The sequence below is a fragment of the Arvicanthis niloticus genome, chromosome 23 (genome assembly GCF_011762505.2).
Source record: "Arvicanthis niloticus isolate mArvNil1 chromosome 23, mArvNil1.pat.X, whole genome shotgun sequence".
Lineage (NCBI taxonomy): Eukaryota > Metazoa > Chordata > Mammalia > Rodentia > Muridae > Arvicanthis > Arvicanthis niloticus.
In genome coordinates, this window is record NC_133430.1 from 40,994,913 (window position 1) to 41,020,454 (window position 25,542).

At 38.6% G+C, this 25,542-nt stretch overlaps 1 protein-coding gene across 1 annotated transcript in view; it reads left to right on the forward strand.

The window, feature by feature from the left end:
• Kcnh5 (potassium voltage-gated channel subfamily H member 5) overlaps positions 1-25,542 on the forward strand; it is a 285,334-nt gene that overhangs the window by 76,738 nt on the left and 183,054 nt on the right. Inside the window, exon 7 of the mRNA XM_076921998.1 lies at positions 7,477-7,903. Coding sequence (XP_076778113.1) covers positions 7,477-7,903 — 427 coding nt within the window. The remainder of the gene's footprint in view (positions 1-7,476; positions 7,904-25,542) is intronic.

Below are 25,542 nucleotides of genomic sequence, written 5' to 3' on the forward strand. Positions count from 1 at the left end.
ACTCTGTCTAGGCAGATATAATCAGTTGACTATTCTGCAAGTGTGTCCTTTTCTGGACAGTAATTTGTCTGTAGATGGAAAGAGGCAATTCTTGCCTAGTGGCTGTCTCCCCACAGCTGGAGTAACTCCAAAGATGCTCAATTTCTTCTTAGAATCCAAGACAGGAAGCTGTCAGGAGCAGACAGGTCTCTAATCAAAATGAACATTAATATAGAAATGTTTGTAAAATCAATTATGTGGACTTCTGACGTTTTGAAAACCAACTATCCATGTAAGGCAATCTGGACTGTTGTCTGTTAACTCCTCTCAGCTATTTTTAAATAAAATATAGAAAACACCCTAACAATAAACTCAAAGCCATGAATTTGCTATAATCCCTTAACTCACAGGCTAACCATCTCAAATCAGTTAAAAAAGTTAAAGAAGGACTGGGTCTAAGCCTTGTATTCCTGAATGTGTTATACAGGCACAATACCCATGAGAGTATCAATATTCATCTCAACTTTATATCAATAAGAAGCTCGTACCAATGAAAACCTTAAATTTGAAGTCAAAGTAAATTTTTACTATTTAATAAATTATAACTTCATCTTGATAATAATTTTACAGATTTCTACCAATAGGTTGTGGCTATGCAATAAATCCTAACCAATCTTCCCTGTTCCAACAAAACCACTACTTTTCCCTAGAAAGACAGCCCAATATTAACCACCTTAGTCCCCAAGCCCAGGGAATAGGGGTGCTGACTCTTCATTAACTTCTTCAAGCTGATTATGGGTGTTGAGATATTAGAAGAGGGGTAGGGGTAAGAGTAAATTGATAAGCCTCTGACGCTCACAAATACTTTCAAGATATATGCAGACATACCTTTGCATTCCCTGCTATGGAGAACTTACTGTTATGATTCCATGTAAAGTACAACAGAACATGCTTTATAATGTAACAGATAAATAATACCTAACAATTACATGTTAAGTATTGTTTTAATTTGCAACCCCATGTCAGATAGGTACTTATATTTTCTTCTGCACTTCAAGTATGATAGTTTTTACTTATAACTGATGAGTCTGGGGTTTAATTGAGTAGTTCTAATTTGGGTTGCCTTGGGCTTATTTCAGTCAAGTTCACCCATATTTCAGTAGGTGGCTGTTGGGTTCACTGGAGCTGATGGTGCAAAGGGCAGGTTCTATCACCTCTTCTCCAAAAACTTAGTCTTCACACAGAAGGCTTCTAAGAACATGAATAGAGCTGTACAAGGGATTTGTGGTCTAGGTATGGAACTGACACAGAATCATTCATATCACATTCTGCTGGGCAAAGCAAGCCAGAAGGCTGGCTCATATGTGAGGGCTCTGAAATAAATCCTATCTCTTAATGGGAGGGTTACAAATTACTTTGAAGAGGGAAGCTGATACAATAAGAGGAGAAACAATCCTGGCTGTGGTTTGAAAAAAAAATATTGGTCTGTCACAGAATTCTGTGTTGCAAGATGGTAAGGTACAGGTTTAAAGCCACGCAGCAGGACACTGCGCTTCTATATCTGCTCTTCTGCCTTCCCTTAATTGTCATGGGACCCTTGGAGAGGCAAGTCCTTTGGTTATTCTTCTTATATTTACATAACAAGGAAAGAAAGAAAGCAGGAAGGGATACTGGCTGAGTTCCATGTCCACTAGAGTGAACTGCTGAACAATTAAATGGATTGATGAGTGTTTTAGATGGCTTTATCATTGATAGGACTTTTTAAAGTGGCAATCCACAAACCAAGGATAGAGTTTATAGCATGGGATTTATCTTGCTCTAGGATGTTCCTTTCTCTCCTGTGCCCTGGGGGCTTTGTCAAGGAAGGACACTGGCAAGGATGGAGAAGAAGATGGGAAGCCACCCATTAATCCTGCTGTGTTCTATTATACATTTGCTGTGTTTGATATTTTTTTCTACCAGAAGAGCCCCAGCAACTCATGCTGTGAGATCTCAGAGGTCAGAGTAAGGCAAAAAGCCATGGGATGCACAGGAGGGCACAAAAGGACTGCAAAGTCTGGAGTGAAACGAAGCAGAAAATGGAAGACCTCATAGCACTGGTGGAAAATAGAGAATCAAGAAATTGTTGTTAGAAGTATGGGTACAATAAGAGAGATGTTTTTGAAAATATGTCTGTAAAAGTATCCAGTATTATCAGAAGAGTGAAAAGGAAGTTACTAGTGAATTAAATCCAGTTTGTGCCCCATTGTGAAGGTCATAGGAATGAACCCTAAGTTTAGAAAATAGTCTTTAGCTACTTCTGCTCTCTAGTAATAGGATGAGTGAGGGATCATTTATCTGAACCTGTACCTGGTGATATTTTAGCGTCACAGGCAAGACCATGGGGGTCTTCTGATTTTCTTCATGAGAAGCACATTAACATTAGGCAAACAGTTCTTGGAACTTCACAAAGCAAACTCCTCAACACTAACAACTTTCCCAACAGTGAAAGCTTATCTTCTTCCTTCTAAACCCATAGGGTAATTTATCTTCTTTTTTGAACTTCACAAAAATGCAATCATATTGTATATATTCTTTGGTGTTTTGATTTTGCTTATTATGACATTTTTACACTTATTCCTGTTAATTAGGTATAGTCCTAGTTTATTTTTTGATAGTATTCTATTGAATGAAGATAGTATCTCTTATCCATTCTGCAAGAATGGACATTTGGTTTTAGGCCATTCCAAGTATTTATTTGTAAGGAGAGCATGAGATTCATTTTGATACAAAATAATGGAAGAGAATTTCTGAAAAAAGCCAAGTTAGTTATTTACCTACTAACTTTGGATAACAATTTCTGATTAGATAAAACAACAATAAATTGAACACTGAAGGCAAGTTCAAAGGTGAAGTTTGGCATGACTTTTGGTAGCAGAAGGTTTGATACATTATTGTTATGCACAAAAATAATGGGAAATGACCCAGAGTGTAGGCAAAGATGGCCATGTGGTTATCAAAGCCCAGCAGAAGAGAGTGTGTTTAGAGGCTGTGATTCATATTGTTGAGACTATGAGGAATGTGACTGGGGTACAGAACAGAAGATCGCAAAGCCTGTGGTTGTTGTGAAGAGTGTGTTAAGAACCTTGATGTCTGGGCCTGGATGATGCTCTCTTTGTTTGCTTGCTGTGACCTGGAAGCCTCTCTACTCTCCTGTGAGCAATGAAGGACAGAATCCCACTACTGTAAAATGAAATGACTTGCCACATGTCCTGGGACCATGCATCTCCATAGACCATCCTCTGTGACTTTTGCTGTGACTGAGTTCTGCTGAGGGAGCTTAGACATGTCATCTTTATTCTTTCTATAGAGAATAATTTCTATTCTATAGAGAATGACTCTACTATGAGCCAGCTTGCAGATTAGCGTAGTTCTCTCTGCAGACTGAGTTTCAAATGAGCAAAACGTCTGAAGCCAGATTACTCACGTTTGTTCTTAAATCTTTCTTTAGTAGCTATGTAAACTTTTGAAATGACTGAACTTTTCTGGATCATGTTTTCATGATCCTTATCACATAGAGTTGTTTCCAAGAATAAATGAGTTCACATATGGAAAACACAGAGAACAGAACCTGGTGTGTGGTGAGTACATGGTATGTATTATCATCTAGATTGTCTTTTTGAAGCAGGAGTGAATGATTTAACTTTTTGCTCGGCTAACTGCATGGAGAACATGGCCATGGCTATTGATGTCTTTGGTACATCTGTCCATGCATGTCAGTCCAGCCCCAAGGCAGGCTGCTCAGGTTAGGTATCCACAGAATGAGGTCACACTCACTCATGGCCTGAGTATGGGAATGTAGCTGTGTCCTGTCCATTCTCCATTTCTTCAGTTTCTTCTCCATTTCCCAAAGTCTATGGGTTTTAGTTCTTTCTCTGCAGTTCTCTGGTGAATCCTGTGCCCTTTAACTGTGTGGCCTGGCCAGTGAAGACAGAGTGAAAATTTCTCTTTCCTATTCATTTTCTGAACTCTATTCATGCAATGTAAAGTTGCAATCGTCGTTTCTTCTCCACATTATTCTGTCAAGTTAGTTTGTTAGTACCCAGATCTAGCCCCACATTTGCCTGTTCTTAAAGTTATTCCTTCATTTAAGGACTGTATTGACTGCTTAATGTAGATTCAACTGCCAGATTGGTAGCTGACACTGGATAGGCTGCTCAAGGAGTTTCTAGTTCCCGGGCATGTCATGCATGGAAACAGATTTGTAATAAAGTGTGATTGTGATAATTGCTTTACTAGAGATGTGCGAAGAGAGTATGATAACACAAAGCTAAATACCCAGTTCTCAGTGAGGAGAAAAGGCGAGAGCATAACAGTGATAATAGTGGTGAAGAGATTCTTTGCCATCATGTAAGATCCCAGCCATCAAGAAAATGGCAGGAAAGGATTAGTTAAGTAGCAAGAATGACCCAGTTGCAACATGGTGTGGAGCAGCCTGGGATTGTGTTCACTGTGGTAAACAGGTCCTGCACTAGCCTAGCAATCAGAGAGGAGTGGCTGGGGTAGATTAGGACCATCAAGGGTTCACAATGTTACAATATGAAACTAATATTTAATCCTATGAATAATAAGCTAGTAGGAAATGGTTTTAGGCCAGAAGAAGACATGACTAGACAGATGTATGTTTTAGAGATTCTATGCTAGTAGCTTGTATGTGTGATTTGGGACTTGTAGGAAGTAAGAAGTGGTTGTTTGCACCACCCAAGTGTAACAAATATAGCAACAATGACTAACACAGAACAAAGCGTGGAACCAATGTATGGCCGGCCATAGGAGCAAAAAGAAAGAAACATTTTTGATAAATTCATAATCTGGGTAAGTGTCGCTCTTGGGTGCTTTGAGTGATGAGCAGCCCAGGGCTTGATCTGTCAGAAAGAGGAAAGACTTGAGACTCATAAAGCAGGTTGGTAACCCTGATGTGCACTACAGGACAAGGGGTTAAAAATGGAGGTAGGAGAAGTGAAGCATCCCTGTGCCCTATCCACCTTTGACATCCATGGGGCAGTCACATGGAAATACATAGCAGGCTTGCCTCTTGTTCAAGAAACTCAAGTGTTATTTCTGCTGAGTGTTCTGCAAAGAGGTCCAACGAGACCTTAAAAGGGCTAGACGCATGCATGATGGGAATCCCAGACCATGAAAGAAACGTGGAGAAGCCTTGGAACATGATTTTGCAAAGTGTGCCAGTTGGGGAATTGGTTGAAAATAAGTTAAAAAGAAAAAGATGGTCATGGAAGCAAATCTAAGTTCACAAAGCCCATGTATTATTTAAGTTGGGCCAGGCTGTGGAGAACAGGTGTTTGAATAAGTGGCCTCACAGCAGTTGTGCTTCAGGCCGGCCTGGTTCCTTATGGATGAATCCTCTCTTTCTCTTTCTAGTAGATTCTAATTCGTGCACTCTACCTAGGGCTTGTGGCAATCTATTAGTTCAAATGGGGGTAATGATATCTCCTCTGATTTTCCTTCTGTTTTTAATGGAGAAGAATTCAAGCAGAAATAACCTTTTTTAAAAATGAAGCATTTAAAGAGAAGCCCCACCATTTTTCATAAATTCAACCTACCTAGAAAGCAGCATCCACAGCAGCATTTAACTTTTTAAAAAATTTAACTCTGAGTTTTCATGCATTCCAATTATGAATTCCTTTAAAGCAGAGGTGAGACATATTTATCTCAATGTCCCCAGCATACAACACAGAGCCCCAGCATCCAGAAGTGCTCTGCAAACCCTTATTTTCTTTCTTCTTTACAATGTACATCTCCATAGTTGAGCATTTCTGAGCTGTCTTGAATCTTCTTACTTTATGTAACATTGATGTCACTGTATAATGCCTATTTGTCTTTTTAATTTTATCTATCTCTCTTCCCTCTTTCTCTCCCTCCCTCCTTCCCTCTTTTCTTTTTCTTTCCCTTTCTCTTTTTCTTTCTCCCTCCCTTCATCCCTCCCTTTCTCCACTTCTTCCTTTCTTTTCTTTCTCTCTTGTATTTATATGTACATGTTTGTGTATGTGTGGAGAAATTGCTCCTCTTCAAACACTATCCACCTTATTTTTGTTTTATTTATTTATTTAGTATTTTTGAGACAGGGTCTTCTACCAGGGACTGGATCTTCCTGTTTTTGCCTCCCTGGTTCTGGGAATCCATGCATGTACCACCATGCCTTACCTCTTTTACAGGGTCTCCAGGGATTAAGCTCACATTCTCCACACTGGAGTAGCAAGCACTTTACAGGCTGAGTTGTCTCCCGAGCCCCACTTCTATGTCTTTTAACTACTTAAAGTTCAGCATCTTATTTTTACTCTAACTGTACAAGTAGAAGGGAATTTTATTTTATGACCTGATATCTGAGAGCTGGTAAGTGAAATTGAAGCCTAAAGCCAGGTAGGATGAAGCAGCCAGAATGGACTGCCACTTCTCATGTCTCCAGTCTCCAGTTGCCTCTGCATCTTGTGTTCTGGTTTTTCTTTCTCTTCAAAATTTCCATGACAATAAGCATCTAAAACATATAATAGAGCAGATGAAGTTTGAAGCTTTTTAAAAATTGCCTTAAATGTCAAGAACTTCACCATTCTGTGTATAGAAACTCGATGTCACATCTGTCCCACCCTGTTAGTCAGTCCCTGTATTGGTCAAAGCAGGTTAGGATGGATGCTTTATCTGCCATCAAGGAAACAGAATTTACATGGGGAGGTCATGGCTCTCACTTCATTTGCAGGTGAGAGCACCCCAGGTCATTGCTTTAATTTTCCTCTGTTTTGCATCCTGTCTAAGGGATGCATTACCTGCTCCTCCACCCCTCCACCCACCCTACTTCCCGGGTAATCTCTCGTATGCCTCCAGAAATTGACTGTGGGACCTTTCTCAATTTTGATAAATTTTTCAACAAAGACATGGATGTCTTGCTGGTCTTCATTTGGATGACTTCTATATGGCTGTAAACAGAGAATGGTGGGAATCTGGAGTCTTTGTACCAACCCTAGGTTTACCTCTGTTCATCCAGGTGATTTAGGATACAGGGAATAAGGATGATCTTTGCTTCTTGCTCCCATATGCACTGACACACTTGTTTCCTTGCTAGTCAGACTGGGTTTCCTTATTCAGAAGGTTTACGGTTTTTACCTATTAGAAAGTAAGGATTAAATGGAAACTTTCATAGCAAGAAAAAAAGGGCCCGAATTTACCACCTCCTTATCTGTACCCTGTGCAGAACACATTTGAAAATTATACTTCTCTTAGACTGAACAGTTCTTAGTTAATGGAGATGTTTCAGCTAGTAAATTTCAAAATATTCTATTCCTGGATGGGGTGGAATTTGCATTTTATGAAAAAATATTTATTATTGTTCCTTTCTCTTGCTTGCTTAGGATCTGTATCCTTTTGGTATACGATTAGATGATCAAATTTATAAAAGTAGTACATCATAGTGTTTCCTATTGTCATTTAATTTTTTCATTTGTACAGGGAATCAGCAGTCTCTTCAGCTCTTTGAAGGTGGTGCGCCTCTTACGCCTGGGCCGTGTTGCTAGGAAACTGGACCATTATCTGGAATATGGAGCAGCGGTCCTTGTGCTCCTGGTATGCGTGTTTGGACTGGTTGCCCACTGGCTGGCCTGCATCTGGTATAGCATTGGAGACTATGAGGTCATTGATGAAGTCACAAACACCATTCAAATAGACAGCTGGCTCTACCAGTTGGCCTTGAGCATTGGGACTCCATATCGCTACAACACCAGTGCAGGGATCTGGGAAGGAGGACCCAGCAAAGACTCCCTGTACGTGTCCTCCCTCTACTTCACCATGACGAGCCTTACAACCATAGGATTTGGAAACATAGCTCCAACCACAGATGTGGAGAAGATGTTCTCAGTGGCCATGATGATGGTCGGCTGTAAGTACCTTTTTTCTTTCTCTAATAAAAACAACTTTACAGTTTTTTTTTTTTTTTTTTCTGCCTCTGAACTCTGACTGGATCGAAATGATCTTTTTCTTAAGAAAGGCTTTAATTGAAATCATTTGCAATTGGTTTACTTTTGATTCAACCCTAGGAAATAAAAATGCAGGGAATGCTTTTTACTCTTTGGAATGCATTAGCACATGAAAAACTGTGTGTGTGTGGGGGGGGTGGGGGTGATAGAAAACTCAGACTGGGAAGTCTGTGATTTGATTCCATGCATGGTGTTGTACCTGGCAGCTCTGGAGAAGGAACTAGCTCTGGTATCTAGACAGGAGGTGTCTGGCACATTCTGTAGGTTTTGTTGGCAGTTGGATTACTAAAAAAGCAGATGGGATGTGATATAAAACCATAAGTTGGAAAATATTTTAGTCAATAACTGAATTTCTGAATTAGAGTGGACTTGAGGATACAGTATGATATATTCTGTTTTTATTTTTATTTATAATGAAGCTAGCCAAAAGAAGTTCATAAATGTAGTCTTTTGACAAACACTGTAGTCAGTTGAGTTTGTGACAAAGAATGAAAGGGTTAGTGAACTGAACGCCTGTAGCAGTGACAGAGTCCAAGATTCAGTTTGCGTGCCTGACTACAGTGACTCGGCAATGTTTGTGAAAGTAGAATGCCCTTTCAAAGAGCTAAAGACCATGTGCTCTGCCCCCACATTCTGACTGAATGACAGCAGAGTTCCAGACATGAAAGATGTTCAAATCTTAGATGCTGTTTTAAAATGTCTCAAAAGAAAGTTTCCAGGCGTTTCCACCTTCAAGCTGACCTAGATGACTCATTGAAGCCAAGTTCAGACACCTAGAGTAACTTCAGGGTTGCACTGTAGACGTGATCAGCATATGTTTTCTAAGCCTTGCAGCCATTATTGCTGGTGTCCTGTGTAATGTAAGCCTTCATCTTCTCCTCCTCCTTCTTTTTTGAGGCTCCAAACTTGGTTCTCCTTGCTTCCTGCCTGTGGTTCAAAATGTGAGCCTTCAAATTCCTGCTCCTGTTCCCAAGCTTCTGCTCCACCATTGTGGACTCTAACCTTCTGGAACTATGACCCCATTTCTTTCATGTGATGCTTTGTTCATGGTGTTTTATTACCACAATAGGAAAGTAACTGATACAAGTATTCAAAACAAAACAAAGCAGAAAAGATTCATAACTTTCTTAACACCACAAAGACCTTCTTCATGCCATTATAGCCCTTCTCCAACCCTCCCCAGTCTCTTCAAACTAATAATCTATTCTACCTCTTTATGATCTTGTGATTTTAAGATGTAATAAAAATTAAATCATGTAAAATAAAACTTTTAAAAGTTGCCTTTTAAGCTCCAATTATGCCTGTGAGATAAATGGGAATGGAATTTGTCAATGGTTTTCTTCTGGGTTACATTTTTGTGGTTTGGACTACAGCTGTTTAACCATTCATCTGTTGAAGAACATCTTAATTAAACATTTCAATTGTTTATGTTTCATAAGAAGTCTCCATTGAGTGTATTCACTGTCCATGATGCTGTGTTATGTGAGGACACCTCACTACAACTGTACATTGTTCAGTGGACATAGCCCATCCCAGCCTTCTCCCTGCTCCCCTCCCATTAGGAGCCTTTTATTCACTTAGACAATTTTCCTCTGCTTTCATGACATATACACATATATGATTTTATGTAACTATCTGAAACCCAAGGGCTGTAAATGAGACAAAACATTAAGTATTTGTCTGAGATTTGCTTCATTTAATTAAAAAGAATATCTCAATGGCACTTATTTTTTTTCACATAAACTCCTTTTCCTTCTGTCTCTCTCACACATGCACAGTATTCATACTGTATTTTCTTTGCCTGTCCTTCTGATTTGAGGCAGATACCTTGGTTGCATAACCTACTTACCTAAAGACTGCTTTTTGAATCAGTGAACAATTGCAGATCTTTCCTTTTCTCCTTCCAAAAGACTGTATGACTGTGTATATTGCCTGTACCTCTGCTCATCATGAAGATTTCCCTTCACTGGTGTCTTTAGGGTAGTCCCAGAGATGGTTGTAACATTGCATCTGTCCATTTTTGTGTGGTGACTGTATAACATTGAGAACCATCAGTAAAACAGGCCCTAGTCTTCTCTTCCTCAGTTACCATAGGGCACACCCCATGAACCTACAGGTGCATACTTAGAAGCAGACAGCATTGTAGCAGGAGTAGAAACCACAGGAATTTGGACAACTTTTTCATGTGACTTGATGTGCCTTCAGAACCTGCTTGGATCTGATCATATATATACCAGTTCTGTTTGATAACTGATTGCTATTGTAAACATGCTTCTTTATAGCTTGATGAGTCAGATAAAACCCAACCCATGATGAGTGGCTCATGTCTCAGTAACTTGGTGGCTCATTGTCAAATGTTCCATTTCTACTGAGGCCGAGTAGCAGGCCATGAGCTCAAGGGAGAAGAGTTGTCTGCAGATGATGGTAGAACCTTGGTTCAAATCCCCAAATGTCTCTTCTATGATTCACTTATAGAGGTCTGCCAACAGCATCCCTATCTGCCATTGGCACCTCAGGTACCATTGTATTTACTGGTTCATATGGTCCAAGTGGTAGAGAAGCCTGTGCAGCAGCTGCCTTGACCTGTTGAAGAACCTTCTATTCCAGACCCACTCAAATCTAGCAGCTTTCTGAGCCACTTGGCATATGGGCCAGGATAACACACCCAAGTGAGGAGTGTATTATCTCCAGAATCCTTACAGGCCCACTAAACACTGTGCTTCTTTCTAGGTAGTAGGAGGGACCAAGTACAATAACTTATCTTTCAACTTGGAAGGCATGCCTCTGCATGTTCCATATATTGAACTTATGTATTTCACTTAAGTAGAAGCCCCTTGAAGTTTAATTGTGTGTGTGTGTGTGTGTGTGTGTGTGTGTGTGCCAGGAGCCTCCTGGCCTGGAGATGGTAGTGGCAGGGGCACAGAGTAGGACTCTGGTTATGGCTTTAAAGTCTGAGGGTCTCAGGGCTTTCTGGCTCTTTGACTTGTATTGGAATGCTGATGATAACTTCTAAAAAGTCCTAAAAAACTTCTTCTGAGGGTAAAAAGACTGCAGGCTTAGGTGATTAACACCTGTAACCTAACATCAGAGGATTAGACAAATAGCCTTTGTACTCTCTCAGCAAGAACTGCTGGGCTCTAATTTATGTCTGCTAAGGTCACAGGAAGAAAAGACACTTAGAGAAGTTGCTATAGAGTTTATTAAGTGTAAAAGGTATCTTATGAAAACTGAGGGGAAAGGTTGAAAGGTTCTAAGTGGGGAAAAGGAAAAAATTCTAACAACAACAATAACAACAAATTCTAAGGGAAAAAATTCTAGGCAGAGGAAAAGAAAAGGAAAGGACGACCGGCTCCTAACAAACAAACTAACTACTACTACGACTACGACAGCTACAACTACTGTTACTACTTCTTTGTCTTTGTCTTCAGTACTTATACATCTTTCAGAGTACATGCTCACATGTTTATCACACACACAAAGTTTATCACAAGGTCACACCAAAAATCAAATCATAAATTGAAATAGAAGTTTACAACAGAGAATGTTTATATGCATATCCATTAAGAACAATTATCTAGCTAAACATCTATTACCTGTCTAGCTCCACAGGTTCACTGAAGGTTTAAAACTATAACTAAGAAATTAGTGAAGTTTTGTATAGATAAGCCCAGGCAATATTTTCTCTTCTGTCCTAGCACCTATAATAAATCATGAGTTCCATTTTAGTGACCTTTGGTTAATTGTTTTACAACCTCATTGGAATGTGCTCTGAGCAGGAGAAAATCTGGTTACTATCTAAGGGCAATTAACTGATGACACTCAGGAGACTGGCAGAGTTCTCATTGCAGTTTTGACTATTAGAAAGGGACCTAATAGTCCCACTATAAAAGAGCTTAATAATCATTGATATAATTTTAGGAATTCTTATAGGATCATCATTAAGACTTAAGAAGTCATCTATTTGTCTATATAGCATCACTACAAGACAGTACATCTTTGTGGATCTGCAGAGATCTGCTCCAAAGGGCTGTGCTATTGCTTAGTGATTGTTACATATGTTTAATAATGATAATAATAGAAAAAGCATATTAATAGCAGGAATCTTTCCTAAAATAAGTCCCCCACAGCCTTGCTGGATGGGCCCACTTGTCACAGATTATATAATAATCCAAGGCAAGCATTTCAGGATGATCACCTGCTAATTATTAGCTTGTTCCATTGTGGCTCCTGACGTGTATGTGTGTGTGTGTGTGTGTGTGTGTGTGTGTGTGTGTGTGTGTGTGTATGTGTGTGTGTGTGTGTGTGTGTGTGTGTGTGTGTGTGTTACCAATGGATTCACAGTGGTTGCTACCTTAGATACACTTGGTCTAATTAGTATAATGTCAGTATAATGAACTGATGTGAAAATTTGTATAAGAAACAGATGAGCAAAATTTCTTTAAAGTTATGACACAGGGCTGGAAAGTTAATATATCTTTGAGGTAAAACTGTAATGTTGTACTGCTGGCCTTACCAACTAAAAACAAGTTACTTCTGTTGATCTTTATGGGCAGGTACTAAGAAAAAGGCATTTGCTAGATCAATAGATAGTATACATACCATGTACCAGGACATGTGTTAATCTGCTCAAGTAAGGACACCTCATCTGGTATAAAGCCTGCAATTAGAGTCACTACTTGATTGAGTTTTCAATGGTCAACTGTCATTCCCCATGATCCATCTGTCTTCTGCATTGGCTAGATAAAAGGATTAAAGGGAAATGTGTCGGGAGCCATCACTCTGCATCTTTCAAGTTCTTAATAGTGGCACAAATTTCTGCAATTCCTCCAGGGATGTGATACCATTTTTTTTCCATTCAATTTTCTCTTCTCCTTGGCAGAGAAAATGCTAAAGGTTTCCAGTTAGCCTTTCCAACCATAATAGCCATCACTTCACAGTACAGGGAACCAACGTAAGAATTCTGCCAACTTCTAAGTGTACCTATCCCAATTATACATTCTGATTGCAAGTATGTTTGGGATTATCAACTTAGATTCGTTTTAAATGCTTCTACTTTGAAGGAATTACAGATAAAGATGCTTGTACATCTGCAGATAGAGTTTTGCATGGACATAAGTTCTTACTTCTCTGTAATAATGACCAGGATTGCAAGTAAGTATATATTTAGATCTTAACAAATTTGCCAAACTCTTTTCCAGGATGGGTAGTCTAGAATAGCATTTCATAACAAAATTAAAGCAAAATAAAACTATGTAGAAGCTTAAACACATTCTTATTTCCTTTGTTTGTCAAGCTACAACTTCCTACCTAAGACCAAATCAATGTTATTGATAGCTTGGATCACTGAAGTAATCTCCTATATTTTCCTTCCATTGCTATTCTTATCCTAGAATCCCTGTCTAGACTCTAGAAACTAGAGTACCCCCTTTAAAAGTAAATACATTAGCACGGATATCTCTAATGCATACAAAACAAAATCTAAACTACTTAGTGTTTCCACATATATGCAGAAATGTATTTTATATTTAGTTGTTATTTGAGAATTTCATATAATGTATTTTGATAATATTTACTGCTCTAATCCCTCCCAGACCAACCACATTTCCTACTCTGATGTCTGTTCTTGATTGTCAACTTGACTACATCTGGAATTAACTATAACCCAAGTGGCAGGGTATACCTATGAAGGACTTTTTAAAATTAAATCATTTGAAGTGGGAAGACCTACTTCTAATCCAAATCTCTTGAACTGGAAACATACACTTTTAATACAAATCTTTTGAAGTAGGAAGATCCACCTTTAATCTGGGCCACACTTTCTGTTTGCAAACTCTGTAAAGAAATTGGAAGGAGGAGGCTTATTCCTTTTGTCATCTTGCTCTTCCTCTCTTTGATAAGTCCATTCCTTCATTGGCATTAGAGCCTATTTCTTTAGGATTCTGGAATATACTGAAGACCAGCTGAGACATCCAGCCTCATGGACTGAACAACTACTAGATTCTTAGACTTTCTGTTTGTAGATAGTCATTGTTGGACTAGTTAGACTGTAGCCTATAAGCCATTTTATTAAATCCAATTTTATTAAATATAAATATTATTTACATTTATCAATATATATACATATATAGAATATATGCATATATATTTATATGTATTTTATACATATGTATATATATGCGTGATACATGTATGTATATATACATGTATACATACATATGTATATATGTGTGTGTATATGTATATTGTATGACTTAAGTGTATTGTGTCTTTATCCACAGGATCTAATTATCAAACTTTAAATGGTAATTAATAACATTGACAATAGCCTGTGTTATTTGGGGGTCTATAGGAGCTACTAGTCAACAACTACAAAAAGGTAATCACACACACACATAATTTATATCATTTTTATTAAAATGACACACACATATATATACTGTATACAGTAGTATACATACATACTACTGTAGAAGCATCCTAAAAGAAAAGGTAAAATGGAGTTACCCTAAATAGGACAGAAATGCCCCAGTTAAGTAACATGGACTAACAAAATCCTTATTCCAGGGATGGGTTACCTATTTAACTATTCTCAATGCTACTCATTACTCTTTACAGCTTAATAATTAGACCCTATTGTTGGAGATATAATGTACTTGAGTCATAGAAAATATGGTAATATCAAAGTGGTATTGCTATGGAAGTATCATTCCTATGGGCCAGATTTATCTGGGAGGTGCTATCCATGCTACCAAAGAAGAAGAGAAATCATCAATCTTACACAGCTATGAACCCCAGAAGCTACAAAAATATCTGGCCTAGAGAGATGTTCCTACTACTGCAATTGTGGCATGAACATTGTGTGCATTATTAAATGATTGTTTTTAAGTTCCACCCCACAGAGGATACTTATTCCTGGCACCACTGTCAAGTCAGGAACCTGTGACTATATTGGTCATAGGCCATAGGGAAGAGCCTGCTACTGATAGTATGCTAAATGGACACAGCATTAAAAAACTGACTACTGATGACTTATTGTCATGCTCACAGATTAGTGCATTACAACCCTCATTAGAGAAGCATCTATACAGAGTAGATAGTGATTAATTACCTACTCCATCTTTATTAATGAAATCATATCCTATCTTACCACCTATATGTTATACTCTTCATGCTCATGTCTATTTTTTCCCAGTCCATGTTGGGTCTCTGGATGTCTTTGAGAATATCAAGCACTCTACTTGCAGGACTCACCTCCTGACATACTGTTGTGTGACATTTTGGGGAGATGGGTATGACCACCTATTCACCCTAGGTAGAGAACCAATGATATACCAAAGTCTAACTTGGTCAACCAATGGATTTTATTAGGATTATTACAGGAATATGGAAGAGAGATTATTTAGAGGAGCAGAAATGACTCTACAACAGCTGTATCACTAATATCCCATACTAGCATAGGTAATACATCACAAAATGTGGGAACCTGAAGCACACTACACAACTGGCTGGCAGCTCAACCAGTTGGACAATGAACTTTCCAAGTAGCTCAGTTTGTCTGCAACTCTTCCAGGCATCTGCTGGTCCTTTCTTCTAGAACATTTGGCTGGTCTATGCTTATTTCTGTCTACTTGTTGGCTCTGATGGTATCATCAGAATTTACTGCTTATATATGCTTGGAGGGAGAAGGTACTGGTGAATCTAGTCATTTTCAGGGAGTTCCTGAGCTTAGTGTGTTTACCCACAGCATGAAATATTTTATCTCCCTAGATCATCTAGTTTCTTCAGGGCCTTCCCTTGAGATGAAAGGTTTAATCTCAGAGGAAATGGCTAACAACATTTGCATCCTGAATTCATGCAGGGCCACTGAGTTTTCTTTTCATAAATTCCCCTAAAACTACCCTATTCTAAAAACAACCTCAGCAAGCACCAGTCACCACATTTTCACCTTTATCCGTGTTTTTTTTTTTTTTTTTTTTAATAATACATCTCAAGAAATCACGTTTACCCCATTTCTCTTTTTTGAAATGTCAGTTAATCATGAGCATGGTCTTTGATTGCTGCTTTCTTTATCTGTATTCTCAGTATCTGAACAACTGGGACCCTGATGTTAAGACGAGGCTCTTCTGCCTTCACATGTGCCCCCAATAGGGCTTTGATGAAGATGACTGGTTAGGGAGATGTGTACTCTCAGCTTTAACTTCTTCTGTGAAGTTAATGTACATGGTCAGCTGATGTACATGTGTTTTTCCTTTGGGATTCTAGAAGTTTCTGTAGCTGTATTGATCAACCCAAAATTTCTCATAGGGCTTGTTGTTATAAGGTCTAAGAAGACAGCCAGTAGACAATCATCAGTGATTTCTCCCTTTACATTCCCTCTGCATCAACTCTGTTGGAAATTTTCACACAGTTTCAGTTGGGTTTTCAAAACACCATTGATTCATAGTTGGTTTTATTTTATTCTCTGTTGTATGTGGCTGATTATATCTGCAAGATCTAGATCCCCTACTCTTTCATTTTCAGTTCCTGACTAGTTTTAAGCCTGGCCACTTTCTTCCTTGGGTTTCTGCTTTCTCATTCCGATGCATGAATAGACATTTTTCATCTCTTCTGGTACTTAGCATCCTCCTGCCAGTTGGCTTTACATTTCTGTTTAAGCCTCTGTGTGAGTCCAGCTTCTATAGCCAGACTGTTCCAAGGAAATAGATTTTAATATTCTTCTTAGTTCTGCAGTCTGTGGTGATTTCGTGGCATATTTCCCTTCAGATTAACTATGAGGGTTATAGAAAGCTTTTAGACTCATGAAGTGTTATACCTTGAACAGATCCAGGATTTATTAGACATGTATGTACAGAATACCAAATAGGAACACTGCAGATGTTTGTAATCTTGGTTTTTCTTCATTTAATACCACCAAGGAAACTAAGCAAAAATATGCCACTGCTGGTCTCAGAATTGAGTATGTTCTGCCATCATGGACAGGAAATTAAAGTGCTCTCTCTCTCTCTCTCTCTGTGTGTCTTTCTGTCTCTGTCTCTCTCTTTATCTCTCTCTGTATTTCTTTCTGTCTTCTCTCTTTCTCTCTGATGTGCATATGTGTGTTTGCATGTGTTATGGTGTGTGTGTGTGTGTGTGTGTGTGTGTGTGTGTGTGTATAAGGAGAGAAGGGGAAGAGGAGGTAGAGAACAGAAAAGTTCATGTCTTCATTTGTGCTGGGAATCTAGCCAATCTGTGTTGGTTGTTTGACAAGTACCACTTTGTACTTTATAAAACAATAACTATGAAAAACCTTTTATTAAAAAGTTGATGGAAATGCCAGTGTTGTCAATTGCCTATGAGAAAAATAATCACTACTCATCAACAATGACTTGTTTTATTGTGGGGAGGGCCACTTGAAATTTTAATGCCATGTAGCACTATTTAGAGATTTTAGTGGTAGCAAATCCAGCTTCCCCATTCCCTTTGAGTCCTTTCTTTCTTTTGTGGTGTTTTCTTTTCTGATTTCCATGCTTTTGACACCTAATGCTAACTTTCATGTTGACTTTATCTAATAATTTAATCATATGAATCTTTTTGTAGTGAGTACCAGAGAAATCTTTTCAGGAAAAGTTATGACCATGACTGTAATCTGACTTTTCCTTGGGAGAATATAAACACAAATCTTTTCATCTCATATAAGGCACTGAGGACTGATCAAAGGTATGAGTCCTCTCATGTCTCATTTGAGATTATTTGAGTTAATTATAACACCACTAGTGACTCAAAGACAGCAGCCTTTTCACTAGAATTCCCATCCTAGTATGTGTGATGACTCAGGAAAACTGCAACTCTGGAGCTCAGTGCTCATCTTGCAGGCAGCTTCATTGGAGAGTCTACTTTCTCCAGAAATTGCTCACTGCATTTATAACCTTTTCCGAAGGACCTCATAAATCTTGTAACTTTCTGAGTTTCTCAAGTAAGTTTCATGAACTTCTTGGACCTTATAAGTTTCCTGAGCTTTCTGAATCTTACAGATTCTGTCCTCCCTCCACAAAGGCTGTTTCAATTTAGAAGAAATAGTTATGGAGTTTTGGCCTATTCCTAAGGTACCTTAGCTACTTCTCATGTCTCTAGGATCACAATATATTTCTGTTATCTGCTATTGGGAAAGTTTTTAAACTTAAAGTCATTCAATCCTAGGCTTGCCCAATGTGGAAAATCCATTTATTCAGCCAGAATTGATTTCTTTGTTTTTCTCAAAATATGTTTCAATCATACTTTCATGACTTCAAATTGTCTCTTTGTAGTTTTGGCATATTTCCCAATCTGGAGCAACCTCTGTAGTTTTGAGAGTAGCCATTTCTTTAACAACTTAGTCAGGTCCTCTCCAGTGCTTCACATCTGTCCATTTGTGAATGAATCTGACATTTTCTTCGCATTCATGAAATTCACTTTCAAAGGCTGTTAGTGAGAGAGTATCACAGCAGTTCAGTTCTCCAGCAGTTGTTGAGAATAACAGATTTGTTTTTGTTAAATCAAGAGGTGGGTAATCTCTTTGCTAATTTGCTCAGTAAATACTTAATGATGCTTTCCGTGAAAGGGTTTCTAATCCACTTAATTTACATAATCTTGTTATTGAATCCTAATAATTTTCCATTTTCTAAAGATCAGCAGACTGTCTAATTTTGCAGCTATTCATAAAACACCTTAGTACACTGATAATTTGTTTTGATGGCTATAAAACAACAGGATCCGAGTGTAGATTTTTTTCTAATATGATTATCCTCTTAATGTATCTTTATGAATCTTCTTCTAAAGATTCATCAAGAAAGCAATTTACTTTATTACTAAATTATCATAAACCTTGCATTTTAGTTTAATTTATCCATGACAAGGAATTCTATATTTGCTTCTTTATTACAATTTTATAAAACAGAGAAACACGAATAGAAAGCAAGTTACAAATAACTCTTGTTCATAAATAATTAGTATTTTTCTCCTTGTGCATGTATAATTGTTTTAATCTTCTGTTGAATATATTACTAAGCATGCAGGTAACATGCATCAAAAGGCTACCAGGTTGGATTTTGAGCATTCATTTTATTTAAAACATTATTTATCCTTTCTACTGTTGTTTGCTTAGTTTCCAGATTGAGGTAGCTTAACTCATATGAAATATAACAGTGAGAGTTTATTCTGCTGTTGGGAGATTTGATAAGTTAAGAAAAGCAAGACTGAAAACCATAAACATAAATAAATTGTTGGGTTTTAATTGGCAGGCAAGAAACCCAGCTAGTAGTGATGATAGTGTGTAGTTTTCCAAAATGATATCATTGACGGTTACTTAAACGCTAGAAACTTTCTGTAATGGACTAGAAAAGTTTACAATCATCAAGCAGGAAAATGGTGGGGCAGATTTATCAGAGTAGCAAGACCATCTGCCAACAGGATGTGTGTGATGGGAAATTTGATTTTCCATGTAGGTAGTAAGGGTCACTGGGGTACATTCAGTCACACAGCTGTCATTCATTATCAGAGACCAGCTCCATATATCTTCCTCAACAGTTGATGAGTTCACTTTAACATCTCTTGTACCATTCATACTCAGAGTCAAGTGAGGTTATGGACTTTGCCCTGACACTTCCTTATTTGGAAAGAACATCAACAGAGCATAGAAGACCTAGAGACTGAGAGAATATACATTAATTGGGTACAAAGACCCGAGGGACCATCTTACAGAGTCTTTAAGTCTCTGTATGCTTTAATTTTTCAAGTGTTAAATGCAGGAGTTGAGTGATGCTATTTCATCACTTTTTTTTTTTTTAATGCTGACATCCTAGTGTCCCTGCACATGGTTCACCACTGTCTATTGGGTGGGGCACATGATTCTTTGAAAAGGAGGTGGTGTCACAAAGAGTGTCATTGCTCTATTGAGAAAAGAAGTGTCTTCTATGTAATAAGCTGAGTAAAGAGATGAGAGGGAAGGTTGTCAGGGAGATATCATGAAGGTAAGAAAACATGCTTTTGCAAAGTGTATTTGGAAAGGGAAGTGTTTTTCCATGTAGAAATGAGGCACTAGAAAGATTGAAGTATACTTGGCTTGGAGCACAAAAGACATTTTCACATGCACCTGTGGAGACCTAAGAGGTTACCTGACCTAGATGAATTCACAGAAAGGCTTAAAAGTGAGTTATTGTTCTATTCCAAAATTAAGGACATTCTTCCACCAACTGTCATGCAACAATTGAGTTAGCTCAGGTGTAGCATTAACTGCTGTGTTACATGGTCTCCTGAGCCTGCTCTCGAGGTGTAGAAGGGAAATGGAGTGTAAGCATGCTCATTTTCATTTGGGTTTCTGGTTTAGCCAGATGGGGAGAGCTTTAAGCCTCGTGTTTATTTTGGAAACTGGGCTAGTTCTTTGTGTTTGCTCTGCCCTTGCCTGTAAGAGAGATTTTTGCTTTTATCTTCTCTTTCCTTTAATGAACTGAGTATCCCATGAGGTGACACATTTTGTGAAGCTCAAAGTTCGTGGTTCTAGGTAGTCTTTTATGGCTAATATTTTCAGATGTAGTCCAGTGGTTAAAAAAAAAGACTGGGTAAGGTGCATTCTTGTCCCCATCTCCTTATCAAAATAGAACTGCCCTTTGCAGGAATGTTCTTTCATATCCTGTTTCTTTTGATGCCAAGTCACATTTTCACAAGGGCTGCTAGAATCTGTAAAGAGTTTTTCCAGAAAACAGCAAAAAAAATCTTCTTAATGGTCTATCAAGGAGCTTGGGTGTGGTGTTGAGATCCAGGACTCAGGAATGAAATTCTGTATTAGTGAGAATTCTTTAGTCCATTTGGGACTATAGCAGCCATTATAAAGCGCTGGTATGTGGCTGCCACTAGAAGCTTCTTGGCCCCCAGTGAGCTTGTTAATACAGTCAGGATGTCAGAGAAGAGGACTGTACATATTCTCTCTCTCTCTCTCTCTCTCTCTCTCTCTCTCTCTCCCTCTCTCCTACCTCAACTCCCTTCGTACTGATCACAATGTCCATCTCTTCCTCTACTTTCAGCTTAGATCTCTATATACCAGGAACCAAGACTTTGTAGGAATGAATAAGAGATTGAGCTCCCAGCTACTGTACCTGTCCCTTTTGCTATTGTTTATTTAGTCGAAAACATTGCCTTCCAGTAGGTAGTTGTGGTCACTGAGCCCATGTTGAATGTGTAAATGAGTGATACAGTGTAACTTAGAATGTGTTGCCAAGTAGGGAAATGACAACTGGGGGGGGGGGAATAGTTTGGCTTTTAGTGGAAACTTCATATATTTCATTTTGGCTTGAGTGAAAATCGGATGTGTCTGGGGAGAAAGAAGGGAAATCAAGATATAAAAGGCTTTTTCTCATTTCAGAAGGGCTTTGACTTTTATCCTTAAAGGTCTGGTATAAGCAGAATAGTTTGCTTCTTCTGTGTGGAAGATTGGTTGGAGAAGACAATGGATATTGGCAAAGAAACCAACTCAGAAGCTGTTGTGGTATCTCAGGATGACATGCTGAGGTATGAGGCAACGGAAGGTGTCTAAATGTAGAGTTGGCAGTTTCTGTTGTTGTTAAAGGGCCACAGAGTCACTATTTTAGGCTTTACTGATGGTACGATCTCTGTGGTAGCTTTTTATCTCCACTCCTGTATTGCTAGAACGTCCATAGACAGCACAGCAAGGAATGAACACAATTCAGTTTTGAATAGGTGTCAGACTAGGTGGCTCACTGCTTGTGAGAGACTATAGACTTCTGAGGCTGGAAACCTGGGTTCACGTGTTTCATCATCGCTTATAAGAATTTATACCAGCTTTCTATAATGTGGGTCATGACCCTGTGACTGAATGTGAGGTACACAGAAATTTGGTATCAGTAAAAGGTTTGTGAATGTACAAAGATCAAACATTGACTAAAAATCAGTTGTGGAAGGGGTCAAAGGTGTTTTGGCAGTGCTCACTCATGCTGCACTGTGATTTCGCTACAGTTCTGGTTCTGAGAAGATAACACACACTCTTTCGACTGCATAACCCTGCATCACTAATGGATGCTGCCTGCTACCCTGGCTCAGAATCAAGGCTAGTGTGATGTGAGATTCAGTGTTGTCACTGTGTCTCCAGAGTTTGCTGCTTTTTACAGAAACATACTTTGATTACAGAAAACATACTTTAAATATTTCCTGTCTTTATTCTTCAATGTGTATCAAATTCGTCTGTTTTTGGAGTGAATTAGAATATTTGATTTTGAAAATTATTGGCTGAGTTGCTGACAAATTTCATAAAAAATATTTAAGTGGATTTTGGTTTAGGATTAGGACAGAATTTCAATCAATTTCTGGAATGGTCTAAAGCATGCTTCTGCCATTCTATACATTTATAAAAAGTGGTATCTTTAGCCTTGATGGTTACAAAAATCAATGTATTCAACTCTAGAAAGGTTAGATGCTTTATGTCTTGCAGTATTAAATATTCAGCCATGATTAAATTCTTTATGTAAAAATAAATAAATACATCTTATTACTATACAAAGTTGTTTAATTTTAATAAATGGTAAAATGTATATCAAATAATTGTTAAGTTTTCATGACTTATTATCAATAAATATGCAATTTGTATATCTATTTTATATGCCCATCTTCTTGAGGTTGCATAAAAATGCCTGGGACAAAAAGGAGTAACAAGTGGAGAAACTTTAAGAAACTTGGGTCTAAGCCATCACCTATAAGACGTAGAAAACACATTCTGTCTTACAAACTTATTTGGGATATCCATTTGGGAGAGTCTACAAAAAGTCCCTGAGGTGGTTTTTAAATTTGTAGTTGATGATGAAATGAGTGTCTAGAGTACTCAAGAAGAATCTAAAAGGACACATAAATTTCTACAATTTTGGCCAGGTGAACTATAAAGCACATTTCTGAAGCAAAAGAGAGGGAATCAGCAGAATGGCAGGGTGGGGTGCTGCAGGTCTGCATGCTGTAGGGCTTCACTGGGTCATTAGAATGTGCTGTGGGACTTCCAGAGACCTGAGCCATGGAGAGGTGGCTCTGGGGGTCATTGCCTATAGAAAGTAATGGATGTCAAGACAGGAGGGATGTGAAGCTGGCTGAGTTGAGAAAGAAGAGTCTCAAAGAGTGTAGAGAAGAGAGCATATGCTTGAAATTTTTCTTTTGGGTTATAAACTAAAATTGAGCTGAAGAGAACGTTTTACTCAGAAGAGAGGTTTATTTTCTCATCACAGGATTATTTATTGATTTCCAGTGAGCTCAATTTTGACCTCTAAGGAGCTCTGCATGTCTCAGGACAGGCTGACCTCGGAGGCGATGGGGTGTTCTTTGAGAAGAGAAGCCTCACTTGATCCTCATACAGGTGCTATCAAGCGTCAATTGACAGATGATTTTAGTATTACCTAAAGTATTATTTTTCATAGATTGAAAGACTTATAAATTCACATATGAGTATATTTAGTGGTAGCTAAAAAAATAAATATCACAACCTTTATGCTGGTGTTTAAGAATGGTTTTGGTGTGCTTAGAGAAGGGTTTTCTTTGGGATGCTTTCTAAGCCGGCTTCTAAGCCACCAGGCCTCATTTGCCTAGCTGACATTTACCTGAATTGTGAAGACTGTGTTAACTCTCTCTAGGAAGACAGCAGCCAGGGATGCAGTGCTACCTTTGGGTGGTGTGTGTAGGAAATATGATCTTTATGTGATGAAAACGACATTTAGTTTGTCTTTCAAGAAATTCTGGGGATAGCACAAATTCTCTTTGAAGGTACAGCTGCCTTTCTGAAGCTGTTTCAACAGCTGCCCTTTGGATTTTCTTATGTTCTATAACTATCACTCTAATGCTGTGTGTGAAAAAGTCTGTAAGGAACCAAGGGTGGAAGACAGCAGAATGTCCAGGAGTCACAGTGAGAGATGATGGCGGTGGTAGTCAGAATTGGTTAGATCGTAGATTTATGGGTGAGGCTTGTAAGTGGGACAGAGAAGTGGGGAGAGAGGAGAATTCACTTTTAATTCATTGGTGTAAGTAGCTACTGTACTCAGCCAAAGACAGTCTTTTGTAATGACATGTGAACTGTTACATATGTGGCTCTAGAGTTTAGTAAAGTGAGCCAAAGTGTGGTCAGATATGCTTTGTAGCTTGATTGCCCCCTGCATCAATTGCTTTCATTTGATTCTGCTCTCTTGGCACCTCCTCCATGTCTTCATCCTCATCTCTGCCTCTGGTTTTTACTTAGTCCATGGACATGCTTGTCTCTTCAATCCATAGAAAAGCACACACCTATGTGAATAAGCATCCAGGATTGCATTCCACCCCGCTCTGCGCCTGCCCAGTCTTCCACATTTATGCTCACTAAAGCAGGGCTTGGCTTCCTGTCTCCATTTACTTTCTGTTGGGAGCGAACCTCTTTCCCTGTCCTGCCTCTTCCCTTTATTGACAGGCTTCCTAGACACGTTCTCACTGACGTGTGAGCCTTTAGCTGCTTTTGCCTTTCTCCTCCCTTGCTTTTTTACCCTATTCCCTTGATAGTTCTTCTCTGAGTTGCTGGCTCACCTTTCTCCAAAATGCTGAAAACTGTGATATTGGAAATAAATCATTTTTTAGGCCAAGGGCAGCTGTCCTGAGAGGCTGAACAGTTTTTCCTCACAATTGCTATGTAACAAGAACAGCTGGCTCCTAGGTATTTCTCTGATGACAAGGTCTCATAGTTCTACAATTAGAAATCCCACTTTGCATGTCCTTGATGACTGAAGGGCCTCTGAAACTCTTTTCCCCAAACAGATGTAAGCCTCTATCTCTTGTTGACTACGAGCTCCTTGTCACAATAAAGCAAAAACATGCGATGAGATCTAAGAAGTTGGAGGAAACACACAAGCCTGGGGTGTGCCCTTTGAATGGGACAGGAAGGAGCTGAGGTTGCTCAGTGATACCAACAAGGACAAGACAGTTCTGACCCTTTTACTCATGATTCTTTAGCGGAAAAATTAATAAAGTCTTGCTAACTTACAGTGATTTGTCTGTGGCTTACTACCATCCAGTCTATGTTCTCTAGTCAGATGGATGTACCTGTCACATTGGATTTCATTATCTTGTTAAAGTCGGTAACTGGATCCTTTAATATTTTCTTTCTGTGTTTATTTCTTGCCTCTCCAACTAAGATAGGAGTTACAAAGTCAGGGAAATTGTCTGTACAGTCCAGATCTGTTCCCCAGGAGTAACAGAAGCATTATTTTGGAAGAAATGAGTGAATTTGATGCTCCTTATTTGAAAAGTGGCCCGAACCACACAACTCCACGATAGTGGCTTCAATCTGAGTGGAGAATGGAGAAGCAGAAATATACATCTGATTTCAAGTTTTTATGAACAGAGGAACAGTTGTGACCTTTGCCTCCTCAAAAGCACTGTCTACCTGTTCTCTTTTGTTGGCTCTTTAAGAGATTCATACAGCCGCGTTTTGATTATATGCACTACCAAGTTTTCTCCAATTCATCCCCCTTCCCACCGAACTCTGTGTGACTTAAAAAAAAAAAAAATCAAGACCAAT